This window comes from Schistocerca gregaria, chromosome 4 (assembly GCF_023897955.1).
Source record: "Schistocerca gregaria isolate iqSchGreg1 chromosome 4, iqSchGreg1.2, whole genome shotgun sequence".
NCBI lineage: Eukaryota > Metazoa > Arthropoda > Insecta > Orthoptera > Acrididae > Schistocerca > Schistocerca gregaria.
The window spans coordinates 169,099,963-169,121,591 of NC_064923.1; the positions used below are offsets into that span (position 1 = coordinate 169,099,963).

Here is a 21,629-nt window from a genome sequence, read left to right on the forward strand (position 1 = left end):
TCCACCATGTCACATACTTTATTTTAGTACCACAGATCTGATGATGTGGATACCGATACACGTCATACGGAGCGAAACATAAATGTCTTGGTGACCAAGGCCAGACTAATTTGTTGGTCGTAGACACCCTAAAGGACTGCTAGACTAAACAAATGAAATCACATTCTTTGGAAGTAGCTGCACTCTTCACAATTGGTGTTTCTGAGAAAGCGAGGTTAATACCGACGTCTCTTTAAATAATTTAGCTATGAAAAGAGACTGTGCATTGTTTGATGGGGACTTTCACAAGTTATCTGAGTAAAAACTGAAATAGGATATCTTCAACGGTTCTGGAAATATTTGCTGTGAACATCTTAACTAAAGCACCATAGAATTTCTGTTTTGTGTGCTGATTGTGATACAGTGTCATCAGGAAGTAAAGATAACGTGTCAAACAGATCATACCTTGTAAAGAAGAATATTAAAAATATCCAGTATTAATACAGTATCCAGGAATTGCATTTAAGGGCCTAAAACAATGAAGATTTTTGTAAATAGTCATGTCTCAAAATATCAATCATAATCATGATCAAAATTGTAATTTTTACTTAAATTATGGAGATAGTGTATGAACAAGATCGGAGCAATCTAAAAATTGATAAAGATCATGTGCGTGCAGTTGTATCTATATAGAAAATGATAGCATGTAAAGAAGAAACATAAATGCCACATTCAATTTCTTGAAATAATATGTCAGTAAAAAAATAATGCCTCCTCCTAGTTTTTCCCTCGTTAAACAAAATTTGTTAAATTAAAAATCTGAATTTGGCAAATCTTGGCCTTCAATCCACTGCAGGATCAACTTTCTGCATCAATAGATGGCAGTACTGCAGTCTCTCGCACAGTGGCCAACGTCGATTTTCGTCTTAGACAGCGTTCTGTGACAGAATTATTAAATGCAGAAGAGAGACTGAAAAATCTGTAAGGATGAGCCACAATGGATACCAGTAGTGTTACACGAAGAGTTCGTCACGGTAACGAAGCTGAAAGGCGAACTCCGCTGGCTGACGAAAAGTGGAGGGGCACGCCACTGAATGCATTAAAATTCAAGAAGTCGATGACATCACTCCTGGTGACCACTGGGTGACTGTAGGTATTCTGTGTCGCATTATCTCCCTCGGTAAAGGCAGTGTGATGACAATTATTGAACAAGTGGGATATTCAAGAGCTTGTGCTAACCGACGAGAATAAAGTGAACAGGTAAACAGTTGCCTCCCACCTCTTGTAGCCGTTCCGTCTGAAGGGAAAGGTGTTTTTGGAAAAAAAACTGTGACTGGAGACGCAACATTGGTTTGAACCAGCACCAAGAAGCAGTCAGTGGAATGACATCACAGAAATCCGCCGAAGATGAAAAAGTTCGAAACTATACGATCGGAAGGAAATGTTATGGATACGGTATCTGGGGTGCAGAGTATGTAAGTACGTTGCTTTTTTGGATTAGGGGCGCATTATAGACTATGTTCAATAAGCCAAAACACTCAAACACCTTAATCCATATCTTCAGCTGGCTCGCTGAACCAAAACTATGGTGGATGATCTTCTTTTGCAAGACAGCGCAAGATCACACATCAATCGTCCCACCACCGAAGGCATGATAAAACTGGATGGGAGATGTTGTCTCATATTCCATACAGCGCTGACGTGACATCATGAGACTAGCTCCTGTGCTGGCACTAAAAGAAGCTCGTCATGGGATTCACTTCGAAGATAAGGAGTTCGTGCAAATGTCCGTGAGTCAGTCTAGAGGAGCACGAATTGGTTGGAGATTACTCGGAAAAGTCATTATTAATCATCAATTTTGTTGTTGTTTGCAACCTACGTAGTTGAACTTGAAATTCGTGAAAAATATAAATCAGAAAAATATAGGAGATATTCCTTTTGGAGTGACCTTCGTATGTATACAAAAAAAAATGTTAATCATGTAGAACGTCACAATGTTGTGGAACGAGTGGCCTGCAACATCTAAGCAATAAATGTAGACCACGTTCAGCTTCCGCCTCCATGACTTCTATCTCATCCAACCACCCTATCCAGGCATCTAATACACGAAAATATCTTGGAAATACCTTCGACCGGCGTGTAACATGAAATCTCATCTTCTAGCTGACCAACAAATGCCAACACAAGACTAAATTTACTAAAATTACTAACTGGCTGAAATAACATGTTACACAACTCCACTATCCTCCACACCTACAAAACCTTGATCCGATTCTTCCCGTTCTAACCAAATACTGACGGCACAACTGATCCAACTAAATTGTGTCAGTTCTTCCAAACTAGAGAACAACAAGCAGTCATCAAGCACTCTGACATGCTTTCCGTATCCCTCCTCGCACCCCCCCCCCCTCCCCTATGCCCATCATTCTAATCTACCAAAGAATTCCCATCATCCATTAGGCACGTCACTCCACATTTTCTATAATATAAGGAAGTTCATTTATATAGCCTAATTGTTTCCCCTCTAATCACAGGTGTCGGTAGGCTTTACAAACACATCCATCGTCCCTACGCCTACACGCCCCTTATACCTTATCCCATAGCAACTATTTATCCGTCCTATGAACAGTAACTCTTACTCATTTATCCCATCCACATCAGGGCTCTCCATTTACCCTCCATTGCTCCCCATCCCTACTTCCCATGATAACCACAGGCCGGCCCACCACCCAGACTACCCCTGACCTTCTGTGTTCCCAATATTTTATCCTCTTCTGTGGTAGCCATTCCATCTCAGGACAGCAATTGGCAACGTACGTGTCCTCAGATACTTGCTGCGTGTATTCTAGTGTCTGTCTTCGCACTACCCACTGGAGCACCTACGTAGTACCTTCCAAAAGCACCCCTATATTTTTCTGCCTACAGCCTTCAACCGTACAGAGCACACATTCCTATCCGCGAATCGATTTTCCCCATTGCAGATTCTTGAAAAAAAAATGGTTCAAATGGCTACGAGCACTATGGGACTCGACATCTATGGTCATCAGTCCCCTAGAACTTAGAACGACTTAAACCTAATTAACCTAAGGACATCACTCAACACCCAGCCATCACGAGACAGAGAAAATCCCTGATCCCGCCGGGAATAGAACCCGGGAACCCGGGCGTGGGAAGCGAGAACGCTACCGCACTACCACGAGATGCGGGCGCAGTTTCTTCAATCTTTCAGTAAAGTGTGATACTGTCTTTTTAGAACAACGTCAGCAATGTTGCGACGTGATTCAGATGTATGTATTCTCGTTCCTTATCGTCTCGACCTTGGATTTTAATTCAAACCACAAATAAAATCAACGGTCTTTCCGATTTATGTGAACTCCAACAGAATTCATATTTTCTATTCTTAAAGCACTTGGATGAAGCGCGGAGTGCTGTATCGCTGACAGCACCCTACTCCACCCCCCCCCCCCCCCCACCGCCATCCATATGGTGTGAGAGGACCAAATAATCAGAAAGAAGAGATAAGCATCGGGGAAGACGTTTCTCATGCACTTTTTTTCACTGAACCAGTTTTCTCCATTTATCACGTTCTAACCGAGAGCACTCTCATACACAGCCTTCATCACAAATGTAACTTCAGAAGCCCACCACCGGTGAAAGAATGTCTCCTCTGTAATACCCATCCACTACCGATTGCAAAATTTCACTGTTCTGCGTGCACTGTAAAGTCTCAATTTTTTTCTTGCTTCCCCTTCCATCTGTAACGATTACCTCGGATTTTGAAAGAAATCTCCGCTATTGGACTAAATTATTGTTCATTTACTCCACACAATCATAATTAGAGCTTTATAGCCATTCTCTAACGCTATGTGAGCTGAAAATTAAAAAGAAAACGGTACTTCTCATAGCAGTGTTAGGCGTAATACGAAGAATCGAAAACTCATTACTTATTTCAGAAAGTTACTAATAACAACCCATATTATGACCTGCGCTGTATGCTCTGTACCGTTTATTAATTTTGCTTTTCATCTTGGACCTGAGACTTGCTATGAGGCCAAAATCTATATTGTGTGAAATAAACGGGAAGTAATTTAGAATCAAACGATGGAAATTTCTTTAAAAATGTTCTACGTAACCGTGAAACAGTAAGAAGGAAAAATAATTTATTTCCATCATACCCACGTTGCCAAACCCCAACCCAAATCCCTGCTTATCAATCCAGATTTAAATATTCCAGTTCGTACCACTCACAGTCTGATTCATTCAAACAAATCCCTCTGCCTACCGCACAATACTGAAGACATCCTCAGAATCCACCAAAATATTGACCCCTTCCAACAACAATATACCCTCCAGCCAAATTCTTCAACACCATCTGCTCCCGAAACCAAGTCCTCTTTATATTTCGCGGCCTCAATCCTATTTGCCCTCCTCCATTACCAATCACTCTCCAGCCAATCTTCATGGAATACAACATCTGGTTCCACAACATCCATCTCCTTTCAAGAGACAAGGTCATGTTAATGTGCAGTGCGTCTCAGCACAACATAGAGACCTTCATCTACAGTGAAACTGACCCATTCCAGCGCGTCTCTGCCTATCGACATAAGAGAAGCATGCTGTCAGTCCTCTGTGACACTTGTGATCCGTGCTAGAGGCAGAAGTCAAGCAGCGTTGGCTTGTGGAGCTTTCACAAATTAACAGAGATGGTCCTCTGGAGTGCCTTGGGTAGCGACCCGCCTCTGTGTTCGAGTTGATGTCGCAACCGATGAGATAGAAGGGCTGCCCTGAGCTGTGCACATCGATTACTGGCAGTTTCTCTGCCACTTTTCGATGTCAAGCACGAAGGATGGCGGCCGCATGAACGCTGTTGGATCACCAACTACAAGTCTAAAATTCATGAATTGTATTCGCGTTTCCGAATATGGACCATCATCGGCTGTACAATGGAATGAGAACAATGAAAATTTGTTCCAGACCGGAACACGAACACGGACGTGCATTAATGTCCAAAGGAAATCAGCATCATACTTCTGAACAACATCGTATTTATCTGCCAGCTCCGGGAAAGCGACCCAAATTGTATTCCCTCTGTGGAAATATGCTTAATTAATGTATTAATGTAGGTTGTAGACACATTAGCCCATTTTACGATTAAAGGAGAGGAAACGCTTCGTGCCGGTTTCCATCAACGTGTGTACACGTTTTGTTCGTTAATCCTCACTGATGGAATTTTCGATACATTTAGGACGTGATGAAAGGGTGACCGGGGGGAGGGGGGGGGGGGCGAATCATGCTGGTTCGCGTAGACGGGTGTATGCGTTTTAGTTCGTTAACCTCCACTAAGGGAATGTTCGATATTGGAGCCCAGTGGAATGGGGAACGGATCCGCGCTAGTTTTCGAGGACGCTTGTATGTGTTTGAGTCGATTAACGCACCGACAATTATCAGACGTCTTTGGCCTTGTTCTTTCTTTAACAGTGTAAACTCATTATCAGATTTAAAAATTTTTACTATCATTGCTTTCGCTCTTTGGCGTTACGCAATCACCCTCATTTAAAAATATTTGCTATTACCTGTTGTATTGGGGTTCTACTGATTAGCGTCATCTTGTGAATAAATTGTTGTTACTATTTGGCTGCTCACGTGACTGAGGGAAAATTAAAACAACTTTAGTGAGCTTTTGTGAACTAAAGGTGTTATCGGGGTAGTAAATAAAACGTCCTACCACTCCTACTACCACCATTACGGTGTATTTTGTAAACATTTTGGCGACACGTATCTGTGACGGCGGTATTTATGTCGTACCACTGTTTATGTTCAGTACAGAGCTGGTACCTGGTCTAAAGATGAAATTGTATAATTTCGAACTAAATGCTAGTAATATATCAGTATATTATGAAATACAGCGGAATGCGCCTGCGGTTCCATTTATGAATCAAAACAAATTCCACTCATAGCGTTCTTTCCATTGTTACAGTTATACATCCAAATAAAAACCAGTTGCTTCTTGTCTGAAAGATCAGCACTCGAGAACTGCTCGACCGATTTGGCAGACTGTTTTTTGTTGTGTTCCTAATTGTCAGCACAAGGTTTCTATGAAAGAAAATTTTTGTAAAATCCACCGGAAAGTCAGAAATCTGGACGATATTTACGTTTGGAGATCTCAACGAAAGAAATTTGACTATCGGTTGCACTGTTCTATTGTCATATGTTTCCACAAAAAAAGATCGTTCAGTTTGACAGTTCTGCTGTCGCGTGTTTGCTCCAGAACGACGGATTCTGCATGGAATATTGATATTTTAAGGAAAAGAATTCAATTGAGAATGGTATTTCTGTGTGTTATCGGTGGCGATCGTTTCTTTGTTGTTTTGCGAAAAATGGACTGATGTCAGATTTGGTAATCTGGTGTTTTGCAGACGTTCAATTTATTTCAGCTAGTCTATTTCTTTGAAAATAATGCCACCAGTGAGGCGTTGAAATATCGGTTGGAATACGAATACTACAGGCCAACTACCGATCATCGAGTCAACGAGACTGACGAAAGGCGTGGACAGGGTTTGGAGACAAACAGAATAGTAATTGCTTAGTAAACACTTTGTGTTAAAGCAGATGAAAGAAATAATACGGTTAGCTCTGCAGTGAAAATGAGCGGTTGTGCTTTCCATTTCGCTGTCATTTTTAACTGAACACATGAAAGTTGTGCTTATGGCTAATTTAGTAATTCTACCTGGTCGTAGAATAAAACCATGCGAAATAATGTCATTAAAGCTCCTATCCTCACAGGTCCAGTCACTGGATAGGTCTATCTCATACCCACTGCACTACTGTGTCCACACGATTTACCCATTCCTTTCGACATCTATTCTCAATCAAGACTCCATTTGTAAATACGGTAAACGAGGTCAGAGAGAAGGGGGACGAAGGAACTTATTAACTATTGTATATGTTTCCAGAGTAACACTTACCTGGTGGAACCACATGAAAGACGCACGGGTCCAGCTGCTCTCCAATGGTGTTTTTTGCCGTGCAGAAGAAGGTGCCGTATTCCGTGTCCTTCGTTGGCTGGTGGGGTCGCCACGACACGCCACTCGTCCATTCTACATACGATATCATCTCCCCGCTGGGACCCCTCAGATGCCATATGTAGGGCCCTGCATCCATCATCGATTGGCTGAACATCCAGTGGTAGCTCGTCGCTGGTGGGACGGCGTCCGCTGCGCAGTCCAGCTCCACCTCCTCACCAAGGGCTACGGCGTAGACCATAGGATGCTGCAACCGGCAAACTGGTCTGTCTGTACGGTAAGAAAGATGTCTCATGAGTTGGAACACTCATAGCGAACAGCATATCCCTAATGTACGAATGGTTCAAATGGCTCTGAGCACTATGGGACTTAACTTCTGAGGCCATTGGTCCCCTAGAACTTAGAACTACTGAAACCTAACTAACCTAAGGACATCAAACACATCCATACCCGAAACAGGATTCGAACCTGCGACCGTAGCGGTTGCGCGGCTCCTGACTGTAGCGCCTAGAACCGCTCCGCCACCAGGGCCGGCCCAAATGTACACCTGTGGCTGGTGTGTACCCTGTGTATGCTGTTCACCAAAACACGGAAGATATTTTGTTGTAGGACAAACGCCAGTTAACGCAAAAAGAAAACGAAAAGGGCGCAGGAGTGTCTGATTAAAAATTAGGTAGTGAGCAAAGTTCTGTGGTTCGTCAGTCCTGTACGTATTTTGGGGTAATACTAATAAGTGATACTCAGTGGTACAAACAAATACAATCATTAATGTGGACGGTGGAAAGAAGACATAAATAGTTCTGGAAACTGCAGTGCTACTGTAAAGGAAATTGCGTTACAAGACGCTGGTGTGACCAATTACAGAATACTCTGTTTCGATATCTTGCCAAATATTTATGACAGTGCACACTGAACGAATTCAGTGCATGTGGCTAGCATTGTAACAGGTCGATATCTTCCATAACAAACTGTAAGAGAAATTCTTAGGAACTTAAATGCACACCTCTGGGAGAAAGGCAACAGGGTTTGCCTGAAACTATACTGAGTGGCTTAGCATGAAAGAATTCTGAGTACGGTACAGTGCCATATTGTAAGAAACTATCACTCATGAAATTAACGTTTCCTCCTTAGTTACGCAGGAATTCTTGAGGGAATAAGAAGCACATTGAAGTCGAGGACGAAACAGTGATGTCTTGAGACGGCTGATGTCATCGGTCCCTAGGCTTACACTCTAATTAAAATAACTTTAACTTAGGCTACGGACAACACACACTCCCATGCCCGAGGGAGGAGTCAACCTCCGCGGGGTGGGGGGGGGGGGGGGGGGAGGCAACAGCGAGGACTGTGACTAGCAAGACGCCTGAGATCGCGCGGCTACCACGCGTGGCAAGATTATTTGGGCGTGTGGCACGGTACCATATTTAGGAAACTCACATGTCAAGTGTCTCTGGCCGCAGTAGCCTAGGCATTTGAATGTTGCGTGAATTTAAAAAACAAAAGGAAAACATGTATGCGAAGAAACTCATACCATCCTTCTCCTTCCACCACTGTACAGTAGTAGAAATCGGCATAAAGGCACGGAAATGTGCGGGAAAATTATAATTGTCGGTTTGAATGGATGTGCACAACGTATAGGTAGCAGAACAAAATCCAGTATACCGCAGAAATTCAGTCTAATGGTACTGCATTTGATGTCAGTGGTACAATGTATAACAAAACATCAACGATTCAGGAGGTAGAGGAAGGAACTCGGTGTAAAGACACTCGGCTCCGTGCGGTGTTAGTGTGTGCGTACATTCCTTTACTGCAGATAGAGAACAGACACCATTAGTGACAGTGGGCGTTGTGCATGTAAACCACGATTGTGACACCGCCACGCTTTGAAAGAGTTATGAAGTGCTGAAAAAGCGAAAGTCCACACCTAGAAAGAAATGGGACTCTCTAATCGTCAAATCGCCAGGAAGTTGAACCTGGAAGGAAAATGTGGACACAACGGAAAGTGTGGGTTAAGCGGAAAATTATTTGAGGCATAAAAAGGTTCCATTTTGGCATAACAGGCGGCACAGACAGTTATTCTCCTCAACTTGCTGCAGATTTAGAGTCGTCAGTAACTGCCAGACGTGATGGCAAATCTTGTCACATGACTGAATTTGCATTCAAGAAACGACTACATAAATCCGCATTAACACCGAAAATAAACAGCCTGGATTGAAGATTGCAGAAAAACGTATGTCGAGATCTTCAGAATGGAATAAAGAGATCTTCGGTGTTGTGGATTTCAGTGTTATTACCATGATTTGAGAACAGAGCAGCAGGTAAGAATGAGGAGAAATTCTGTTAGTGGAAGTATTGTGACTTTCGCAGCCTTCTGCGCTAGAGATACATCACGCATTGCTTGGCTGAACACTTGCGTGAACTTTTAACATGTACACTGTACTGGGAATTGAACTACTTAGAATGTATGAGGACGTAGGGGACGGAAGTCTAATGTTTCAACAAGGTAATGCATCTGTGTGTGGTTCAGATAGAACCAAAAAAGTGAGTTAAAGGTACCGATGTCTTCTGTTGCCTGCACGAACCCCGTATTACAACCTCATGCAGAATTTTTGTGGAATACTTGCAAGGCTTGTTTATCCCAATGGAAGGCAACTGAAGACCGCATTTGAGATGAAGAGATCTATACGAGAAGATTGGGCGACAATTTCAGTGCAAGAACTACAACGGTAACAAAGCCGATGTTGAAGAGAGTTCTTGAGGTAAATTGGAAGTACGGAGTACTAACAACGCAATAACACAATAGCGCTGTGAGTGCCTTTATACTAATTTCCATTCGGGATATTCAAACGCCTTGTTTTTTCACTCGTGTTATGAATGGAATTTAGTAATTCCGTCACGATTGTTTATGTCTCATATGAATTTAGTACTTTCATAGTAAATTCGTTACATGTATGCTTCAGAGATTATGCAATTACTTCCGTGGAACCCTGTTTTTATAGTGATTTTCACAATTTTGTTTATCACTCTCTCTCTATCTCTCTCTCTTTCTTTCTCACTCTCTCTCTTTCACACACACACATAAACACACACATACACACACACAGCATTATACGTATACCAGTCACTTATGGAAATAGCTAAAATTTGACAATATTCATCTTGAGATAGATGCTGACTTCTAGTTTTTGTTTCCTTTCAAAAGAAACCATTTGAAAATTGTTCTACTTTGAGCAAACATGTTTTTATTCCTGTTCATCCATACTTTATTCGCCGATATTTCACCATTTTAAGCTGTTTTGTTTTAGATTCTGTCGAATAATAGTAAAATTTGCGTGGTAGTATTGTAGATTTCCGGGTTATATATTTATACCTTCAGAGCATTAACTAGTATTTTTGTAGGGTCTGTAGTTCAGTAGATTTCCGGGTTATATATTCATACCTTCAGAGCATTAACTAGTATTTTTGTAGGGTCTGTAGTTCAGCTAAAGTGTTTGAAAAAACTGTCAACTATTAAACATGTTCGTCCAGTACCTTACTTACAGTGAACAAAATTGTCCCGCATAAAATGAACCTTTAGGGTTAGCAAATATATTTACCAGCGCTCAGCAGGTCAAATAGGTAGAATGATGAGTGTAGGTTCGTACGTTATGTCAGGTTGTAACCACGCACATTTGGTGACCCATTAGACAAGTTTATTTTCTAGGCAAACAACTAAACCAGAACGTTAACGAATTGGAAACAGAAACAGTTTAAAACTGACTTCATAAAAAATTATTAAATCGAACTACGACCAAATTGGAGTAGACAGTTGTAAAAAATTTCTGGGAAATTGTAAAATTAGCGCTACTTGGATTGGCGATAAGATTAACTGGTAGCTTAAAGGAGCTTGGAAGTGTACAATATATACATGATGGACAGAAACAGTATGGAAAGCTTGTAAGGGTGTTTTATATTACGTTCTCGTAAGAATTAACCGTCAGGAAAAAAAATTCGATACGTTGCGCCGTTTCGAAGTTAGTTAACATTGAAGCTACACAATCAGGCCGGTGCACGTGCAAACTCAGGCGGTCCGCCGGATACAATTAGTGTCAGTTGTCCTCAGTGTGTAGATGACAGAGGACGAGACTGCTCTACCTGGGGCTTTGGCTCGATCCTTACTACCGTCCCAAGTTCAATTTTTTTATCGGTCTCTGGTTCGAGTTTAGAAAACCAAATTAAGCACACGTTGGCGACACTGTCTCTAGCGGGCCGCTTGAATTCGCACAGCAACGATATGACTGGCTAACGTCAGTGCTAAATAACGCAGAAAAGGCACAAAATACCTATTTTTTATGAAGGCATATTTCTCAGCACAACCTGCCCTGCCACAGTCTTACAAGTTTGTCAGACTGTTTCTAACCCCCCTATATATCCTACTGGAAAATTTCAACGCACTCAAGGTCTGTGTTCAGTGCCACAAAGATAGACATTGATTGCAGCATTCATTTTAGAAAAAAAAACTATGACCCACCGACGAGTATATAGTCCTGTTGATCAATTTCATCTTTTGATCGGTGTCGTAATGTGGGCCGGTGAGCACCTTGATACATAAGGTCTGTCAGATAAAGTGTATGCTTTCGTAACTTACAAGATAATAGGCGACGGTAATTATTATTGAGCTAGGTCCACATAAAAAACGTTACACTTCCAGCACGGCTGTAGATATAGTTTATTGATTAATTTTCCAGATACAATTTCTTTAAATAGAACATTAGTGTTTCTATTGTCTGGCTTATGTATTTAAACCGGCAGTGTACTATCACATTTATGTCACGTTTACTTCGGTAGCTAGAAACCTACAAACTTCTTGGAACGGATGCACCGTACTGTACACAACACTTGCCTGTGTGCAGATGGATGTTCTGGTGGTGGTATGTTGGTGTCGTTGAGGTGTTCAAATGTGTACCCAGGTTTCTGAATGGACTACGTAACGTACCTTCTAAACGACCTGCGGCCTAGGTGTAATGTCGTCAGTGTCACGGAGCGACAACCTTCCTCGATGCACCCTTGGGGTTATGCGTCCAGTGAAATAAACACGATTCCTTACGTATCTCCAAAGATGTTAAATCGTGCGGGACATTCCTGAGGACAAAGGCACCGCAGTCCGTCTTCTAAGTAATCTGTTTCTCAGTAGGTGCACAACATTAAGTGCAGATTGGGCTGGTTGTCCGTCCTTCTGCATCCATACAGGCACTCCAATGTACACTATTGACCATTAAAATTGCTACACCACCAAGATGACGTGCTACTGACGGGAAATTTCACCGACAGGAAGAAGATGCTGTGGTATGCAAATGAATAGCTTTTCAGAGCATTCACACAAGGTTGGCGCCGGTGGTGACACCTACAACGTGCTCACATGAGGAAAGCTTCCAACCCATTTCTCACACACAAACCGCAGTTGACCGGCATTGCCTGGTGAAACGTTGTTGTGATGCCTCGTGCAAGTAGGGGAAATGCCTACCATCACGTTTCCGATTTTGATAAAGGTCGAATTGTAGCCTATTGCGATTGTGGTTTATCTTATCGCGACATTGCTGCTCGCGTTGGTTGAGATCCAATAAGTGGTAGCAGAATATGGAATTGGTGGGTTCAGGAGGGTAATACGGAAGCCTTGCTGGATCCCAACGGCCTCGTATCGCTAGCAGTCGAGATGTCAGGCATCTTATCTGCATGGATGTAACGGGTCGTGCAGCCACGTCTCGATCCCTGAGTCAACAGATCGAGGGTTTGCAAAACTACAACAATCTGCACGAACAGTTCGACGATGCTTGCTGCAACATCGACTATCAACTCGGAGACCATGGTTGCGGCTACCCTTGACGCTGCATCACAGGTGTACTCAACGACGAACCTGGGTGCACGAATGGCAAAACGTCATTTTTTCGGATGAATCCAGGTTCTATTTACAGCGTCATAATGGTCGCATCCGTGATTGGTGACATCGCGGTGAACGCAAGTTGGAAGCGTGTATTCGTCATCGCCATACTGGCGTATCACCCGGCATAATGGTATTGTGTGCCACTGGTCACACGTCTCGGTCACATCTTGTTCGCATTGACGGCACTTTGAACAGTGGACGTTACATTTCAGATGTGTTACGACACGTGGCTCTACCCTTCATTCGATCCCTGCGAAACCCTACATTTCAGCAGGATAATGCACTACCGCATATTGCAGGTCCTGTACGGGCTTTTCTGGATAGAGAAAATGTTCGACTGCTACCCTGGCCAGCACATTCTCCAGATCTCTCACCAATTGATAACGTCTGGTCAGTGGTGGCCAAGCAACTGGCTCGTCACAATAGGCCAGTCACTACTCTTGATGAACTGTTGTATCGTTTTGAAGCTGCACGGGCAGCTGTACCGGTACACGCCATCCAAGCTGTGTTTGACTCAATGCCAAGGCGTATCATGGCCGTTATTACGGCCAGAGGTGGTTGTTCTGGGTACTGATTTCTCAGGATAAACGGACCCAAACTGCGTCAAAATTTAATCACATCCCAGTTCTAGTATAAAATATAATTGTCCAATGAATAGTCGTTTATCATCTGCATTTCTTCTTGATGTAGCCGTTTTAATGGCCAGTAGTGCATATAAGGAATTTTTGAGGTAGGGTACCTAAACTGTCGACGATAAAAATTCGATACATCTTACGTGCTACTTTGCCTGATTTGTTTAAATACATCAGCTACATGACAGAAAATGCCGGCATTGCCAATCGGGAACATTAGAGTATAGAGGGCTGTGAAGAAGATGTCAGCCATTAGCAAGCTGACCGACGCCTCTCTAGGACGACAACGCGACGTCCCCTAGGCGAAGAGAACGTAAGAGCCGGTACCGACTGGGCGCAGCCCAGTTGAAGACTAGCCCGGTTCCACAGAAGCGTCAGGACCATCGACCTAGATAGAAGCATCCAGTGTACTACCTCAACTGTATTGTAATCGGTATAGTGGAGGACACTGATTATTTGGCATACTACCCTTTGCTTGAGACACATCTGCATTTCTCATAGTTATTTAATTATTTATTTTCTATAATAAAGACTCATTAATACGATTTGCTTGAACTGTTGTCTAGCGATCCCAGAAGCTGGTTTACTAGACACCCTGTCTTGGACAACTAGACAGGATACAACAGAAAAAAACTGATGTTATATTTAAAAAACTGTATCTCGTTGCTGCAGCTCTCTGGAAAACAAATCAGTAATCTATGTTCATAGCCCCGCAAAGAATTTAATGTGTCTTATGTGGATCTATATCTATAAATATATCTGTCACCATTATTTTGTAAGCTACAGAGGCTTAGGCTCTTCCTGAACATACTTTGTGTGCATCGATGGATTACTACTGCATCTGTTGGGAATGATGTATCGATGGTGTTTCGATGCTTTCTGCAGTTGTCTGTACACCGTTCGCACATTGTTATGCTCTTGAACTACACTTAATTCAGAAGCTTGTCAAGACGACGTGTTGTGCGATTAGCGGTGGTTGACTGAACAACGTCCAGTGAGATATCCAGGCACATCTTGTACCTGCTGTGTCACCGATAGTCATTTTGGCCACGCTACCACCGACATCACGACACCGCCAAACATGCTAATCTGATGCAGTGATAGGGTCAACTGGAAAGTGTAAAGACGTTCAATTGTTTTCAGTGATTATAGTAGGTTCTATCTTCATCCGAGTGGTGGTAGTACACATGTACGGCGAAGACATGCTGTGTGGCCTGCCTCACATGTCTCTCAGCAGCCATCAAGCTGTTGAAGCAGGGGGGCTATCATTAGTTACAACTCGTGGTGACATAGTATTTCAGCAAGGTGAAGTAACCAGTGACCGGTTTCTTAGGTTGTTATCTCCATGATACTACCATTTCATCTAAAGGGCGGTGATGGCCTCTTACTCCCTGCGCCTGCTACACGGACGTCTGAGTCACAGCTCTTGTACAAGATAAGTAATTTAAGTAGTAATAAACTGTTTTTTAACACTTTAAACTAATTTATTACGTTAATTATAGTGCTCTGCAAGCATACCATTAAAGGTTTTTGTCTTACTCGCGTATTTTCACAGTAATCACGTAAAGTTCATTTTGTTTACATATCGCGGCCAGGCCGAACTTTTGAGTTTTCAGATTAAACTTCATACCGCAATCTTAAGTGCATTTACTGATAGTTTAGTGTGCTAAATACGTTTGCTGCCCCTTTATATCTGTAGAGTATCGTCATCTCTTAAGTAATTTCTAGTAAAAAACTTCTGAACCACTGTTTACATAGTCGCGAGTAGGCCTAATTTTTCGTACACGTATTTTCATTGTTTTCCGGTAACTTAATTGTCTTTCTGTCACTAAAATAGATTTGTACCATGAGTGTAAAGTGCCTGACGTGCCGTAGGATCGTTAGCTCCGGGGTCTGGTGTGATGGACGTAGTAACTTTTTTCATTGGGGCGACTGTAGTGGCGTGGGAATTGGGAAAATGAGCGAGACTCATCAGTGGTTCTGTAGGCTATGCAGTAGAGATAGGAAGATTGTGGAACAGGAGGGGAAAATTGCTGCCCTTCAGGCTGAGTTAGATGAGGCTAGGCGAAAACTGGGCAGGTTAAGGGGGGAGAAGGGTAAACAGGGGTGGGAAGTGGCAACAGGCATGAGGAACAGGCCAAGAAATTCTTCTGACAGCTTTGTTATTAGTGTACAAAATAGGTTTGACCTGTTGCCTCAGTCAGAAACTGATGAGCCTCTCACAGAAGTAGATGTACACAGGGCTCAACAAGCTTTCAGCAGCAAATTGATTAAGAATGTAGGGAAGTCTGCAAAGAGAAAGAAAGTCTTGTTGCTAGGTAGTTCGCATGCTAGGGGTGTGGGCCAACTTCTGCAGGATGAATTAGGGTTGGATTACCAGGTCACAAGTTTTTTCAAACCTAGTGCTGAACTTGGGCAGGTTACAGAGGATTTAGGTTCACTATGTAAAGGTTTTACTAAGGAAGACACCGTGGTTATTGTGGGTGGGCCGGGCAACAGTATTAACAGAGATCCGGGGTACAGCATAAAGTGTGACCTGGCAAAGATTGCATCGGCATCGAATCATACCAGTGTTGGGTTTGTGTCGGTTCTGGAGCGCCACGACCGACCTCATTTGACCTCTTCTGTCAGGAGAGTTAATTTGGAGTTGGAACGGCTACTTGGATCTGGTGCAGGGTCACACATTGGTGTGGTTCCTGTTGATTCACTCTGTAGGTGGGACTATACTAGACATGGCCTACACCTCAACAGGAAAGGGAAGGGTAAACTGGCTGGGCTGATAGCAGGAAATTTAAAGGGGGGAGGAACTACATCTCATGGTGGAAACTCTTTTTTAGTGTAAGATCAGTGTCCAGTGGGAAACTCAGCCAGGCAAGTACTAAAGATGTTAAAAAAGTTCAAGATACTCACAAAAGTAAAGTGAAAAATAATGTTAGTATATTTCATCAAAATATTGGGGGATTGAAGCATAAAAGTACTAAAGATGTTAAAAAAGTTCAAGATACTCACAAAAGTAAAGTGAAAAATACTGTTAGTATATTTCATCAAAATATTGGGGGCTTGAAGAATAAAATTGATGAGCTTCTGCTTTGTTTAGAAGATATAGAAACCAAGAATGTAATAGATATACTATGCCTGTCTGAGCATCACATTGTCACTGATATGCAAAAGGTTAGCATCAATGGGTACAAATTAGCTGCACATGTAAGTAGAGATAATATGATGAGAGGAGGAGTTGCCATATATGTCAAAAGCTTCCACAGTGCAAAAAATTTAGAAACTAAAAAATTTTGTGTAGAGCAACATATGGAAGCATGTGCCACTGAACTTAAACTAAAGGATGGCACTTTCATAATTGTAACAGTGTATAGGTCCCCCTCAGGGAATTTCCAGCTATTTCTGGAAAACTTGGATGCTTTGTTGTGCTATCTGTCAGACAGGGGGAAGCAAATTACCATTTGTGGGGATTTCAATGTTGATTCCCTGAAAGAGTGTAATAGGAAGAATGACCTTTTAGTATTACTCAGTTCTTTCAATTTGAGCTCCGTCATTGATTTTCTTACTCGGATAACAAAGAACAGCAGTACATTGATAGATAACTTTTTTATAGACCAAGATAAGTTTAAGGACATAAATGCTTATCCTGTTGAGAATGGTCTTTCAGATCATAGTGCACAGCTTGTTACAGTACATGACATAGCTCCATGCAGTATAATAAATCAGACTTTCAAAGCAGTGCGTTCAATTAACAATATAAATATTGCAAACTTTAGGGAAAGCCTACAGCAGCTAGACTGGGATGAAGTGTATAAGGAACCCGATGCAAACTTGAAATATAACTTATTTCACAATACATTTTTAAGGGTATTTGAAAATTGTTTTCCCAAGAAAATAGTTAAACATAATTCCAAGAAAACATATAAAAAACCTTGGCTAACTAAAGGAATAAGAATATCTTGCAACCACAAAAGAGAACTGTATCTAACAGCAAGATGGAGTACTGACCCCGAAATTGTTCAATATTATAAAAACTATTGTGCGGTACTAAGAAAAGTTATTAAAAAGTCCAGAAGCATGTGTATCATGTCTGAGATCAGTAACTCTGATAATAAAATTAAAGCAATTTGGAATATTATTGAAAGGGAAACAGGGCAACCAAGAGCACAGGAAGACTTTAGTGCAATAAAACTGAATGACAAGTGCACTAACAAACAATCAGAAATTGAAAATATTTTGAATAATCATTTTTTAAATGTTGTGGGGAAAATAGGATCTAGATCTTCACTAGAAGAGGCAAGGCTATTAATAGAAGAGGCCATACCTGCACAGTTTGAAACAGCTGTAATTCCACCAACCTCTCCCTCTGAAATCAGTAAAATAATAAACTCACTGAAAAGTAAAAGCTCTTACGGAATTGATGGCATTTCCAGCAAAGTACTTAAAGCTTGTTCCCCACAGATAAGTAGAATTCTCAGCCACGTATGTAATAGCTCTTTGGAGCAGGGTGTTTTCCCTGATAGACTGAAATATGCCATTGTAAAACCATTGCATAAAAAGGGGGATATGTCGGATGTCAACAACTACCGCCCAATCTCTCTTCTGACAGCTCTATCAAAAATTTTTGAGAAAGTAATGTATTCAAGAGTAGCCTCCCATATTTGTAAAAATAAAGTACTAACAAAATGTCAGTTTGGTTTTCAGAAAGGCTTTTCAACAGAAAATGCTATATATGCTTTCACTGATCAAATATAAAATGCTCTGAATAACTGGACATCACCCACTGGTATTTTTTGTGATCTCTCAAAGGCCTTTGATTGTGTAAATCATGGAATTCTTTTAGATAAGCTAAATCATTATGGTTTGAGTGGGGCAGTGCACAAATGGTTTAATTCATACTTAACTGGAAGAATGCAGAAAGTTGAAATAAGTGGTTCGTGTAATGTTAAAACAGCTGATTCCTCAAACTGGGGTGCTATCAAGCACGGGGTCCCACAGGGTTCGGTCTTAGGTCCTTTACTGTTCTTGATATACATTAATGACTTACCATTCCACATTGATGAAGATGCAAAGTTAGTTCTTTTTGCTGATGATACAAGTATAGTAATAACATCCAAAAACCAAGAACTAAGTGATGTAATTGTAAAAGATGTTTTTCACAAAATTATTAAGTGGTTCTCAGCAAACGGACTCTCTTTAAATTTTGATAAAACACAGTATATACAGTTCCGTACAGTAAATGGCACAACTCCAGTAATAAATATAGAATTTGAACAGAAGTCTGTAGCTAAGGTAGAATTTTCAAAATTTTTAGGTGTGTCCATTGATGAGAGGTTAAACTGGAAGCAACACATTGATGGTCTGCTGAAATGTCTGAGTTCAGCTACGTATGCTATTAGGGTTATTGCAAATTTTGGTGATAAGAATCTCAGTAAATTAGCTTACTATGCCTACTTTCAATCACTGCTTTCGTATGGCATCATATTCTGGGGTAATTCATTGTTGAGTAGAAAAGTATTCATTGCACAAAAACGTGTAATCAGAATAATTGCTGGAGCCCACCCACGGTCATCCTGCAGACATCTATTTAAGGATCTAGGGATCCTCACAGTAACCTCACAGTATATATATTCCCTTATGAAAAATGTTGATAATAATCCAACCCAATTCAAAAGTAATAGCAGTGTGCATACCTATAACACCAGGAGAAAGGATGATCTTCACTATGCAGGGTTAAATCTGACTTTGGCACAGAAAGGGGTAAATTATGCTGCCACAAAAGTCTTTGGGCACCTACCAAACAGCATCAAAAGCCTGACAGATAGCCAACTAACATTTAAAAATAAATTAAAAGAATTTCTAGATGACAACTCCTTCTACTCATTGGCTGAATTTTTAGATATAAAGTAAAAAAAAAAAAAAAAAAAAAAACTTAATCATTAGTGTCATGCAATATTTTGTGTAATGTAATTTCTTGTACAGACATCTTTTATTAACCTGACACGTTCCACATCATTACGAAGTGTCGTATTCATGATGTATGGAACAAGTATTAATCTAATCTAATCTAATCTAATCTGCACGTTCATATACGGCTGAAGCGACATAACGTACTTTTCGTGGTGCCCAACCATTACCTTGGATAGCAAAATAACGAAATCTGCCGCCAACTAAGCTCCTATGCTGAACAGGGTACTTACACGTTCTCCAGAGCCTACGTGAACTAGTGCCAATTCGTAACAGAAGGTGGATGACGCTTAGGACAATCTGTCGCTGGATGCCATTTTGTAGCTTCATGATCGTTTGCTTCCAGGAACACACGCTTGTGTTTCTGCCAGAGAAATCCGACTGCAACGGGCACTCTTTATTGTGATACGTGTGTTTCATTAGCACTGACTTTTTAATCATACACTGCTACACTGGTTGACTACCTGCGACACAATAAAATGGCTTTGTCCTTGAGATTGTTGCAATTTTTCGTGGCAGTGTATATACAGGGTGAGTCACCAGGTTTTCCTCCGGTTGCTGGAGCTTACTGCTTATGTTATTTGGAACAAAAATGTACTTTCAGTAATGCGATCAGATCCATAATTAAGAAGCTTTTACAGAGTTCCGAGGCATGGAGCGCTTCACTTGTGTTCACAGGACACACAATCAGTCTTAGGTGGACAACTGCAGCGACTGGTACGTTTGCATAACAACCAAGGTGTTAATACTACAGTCATTGTATACGGGAATAGTCTCCTGTGTTCAGTACGCTTTGCGATGCCGTACAAGTTTTCGTCGCAGGAGTATGGAGAGGTGGTGTACATTTTGAGCTTCTGTAATGGCAATGTGAAAGCCACTGTTGCAGAATATCACTGTCGGTACCCTGATCGTAGTTTTCTGAATGTCAAAACATTTAATGGAACATATCGAACACTGATAGGAACTGGTACTCTTCCCAGTATTCGTATTCACTCCGAAAGACATCGTGACGTTCAAGAAGAGGAAAACATTCTTAATTCAGTACAGCGCAGTCCTCGTTCAAGTACAAGACGCCTAGCTACCCTACTGAACGTTTCACGATGTAAGGTATGTAGGATTCTTCAAGAGAATGGATTATATACTTTCCATGTGCAGAGAGTTCATCATTTAGAGCCACATGATTGTACCAACCGTTTGCACTTTTGGAACTGGTTAAATGGAAATCGGCATCTCTGTCGCTTCATAACGTACTGTGATGAGGCAACCTTTAGAAGAGATGACATCAACAGCATACTTAACATGCATGTCTGCGCAGACAAACATCCCCATACCACGGTAGTATCTCAATTTCAACGCAGATCCAGTGTCAATGTCTGGTATGGTGTTGTGACCAGTTACTGGGATCGTTTATTCCACCGGGAAATTTAAATGGTCAGATGTAAGGTACCTTTTTACGAGAAGACCTACCGCAGCTTCTCGAAGATGTTTCTCTGGAAACAAGACACCACACGTACGTCCAACATGACGGAGCAGCTACACACTTCCACCATCTGGTAACAGCTTACCTTAATCGGCAATTCCCACATCGATGGACAGGTCGCGGGGGCACTATCAACTGGCCTGCCAGATCCCCAGATTTAACACTCCTAGATTACTGCATCTGGGGGTGGATGAAAGACATCGTGTACGAAGTTGAGATGGAAACACGAGAAGAACTGATTCAAAGGATTTTCGATGCCGCGACGTCAGTAAGGAACGAGTTTGTGAAATTACGAAATGCTGCTGGCGCGGTTCTACCCTGTGCGAATCTTTGTCTTCAAATGCAGGGAGGAAATTTTCAACATATGCTTTAAATCCACACTAAATGCAAGAGTCTGTTACAAAATTGTTTAAATTAATTATTACGTGCAATTTTTGTTAGTGAAATCCCACAATGAAAGTTTTTCCTTCAATTTTCCTGAGTTTTTCAATGACTGTAGCTTCTTAATGATGGATCTGATCTCATTACTTTCATTTTTTGTTCCAGTTAACCTAAGGAATACCCTCCAGAAACCGGGGGAAAACCCTATATACACACATCAAGAACAAGTTTTACATCACCCCAGTTCCCAAAAC

At 41.5% G+C, this 21,629-nt stretch overlaps 1 protein-coding gene across 1 annotated transcript in view; it reads right to left on the reverse strand.

Moving 5' to 3' along the window:
• Nucleotides 1-21,629, reverse strand: part of LOC126267131 (hemicentin-2-like) — a 140,858-nt gene that overhangs the window by 24,934 nt on the left and 94,295 nt on the right. Inside the window, exon 7 of the mRNA XM_049972054.1 lies at nucleotides 6,945-7,271. Coding sequence (XP_049828011.1) covers nucleotides 6,945-7,271 — 327 coding nt within the window. The remainder of the gene's footprint in view (nucleotides 1-6,944; nucleotides 7,272-21,629) is intronic.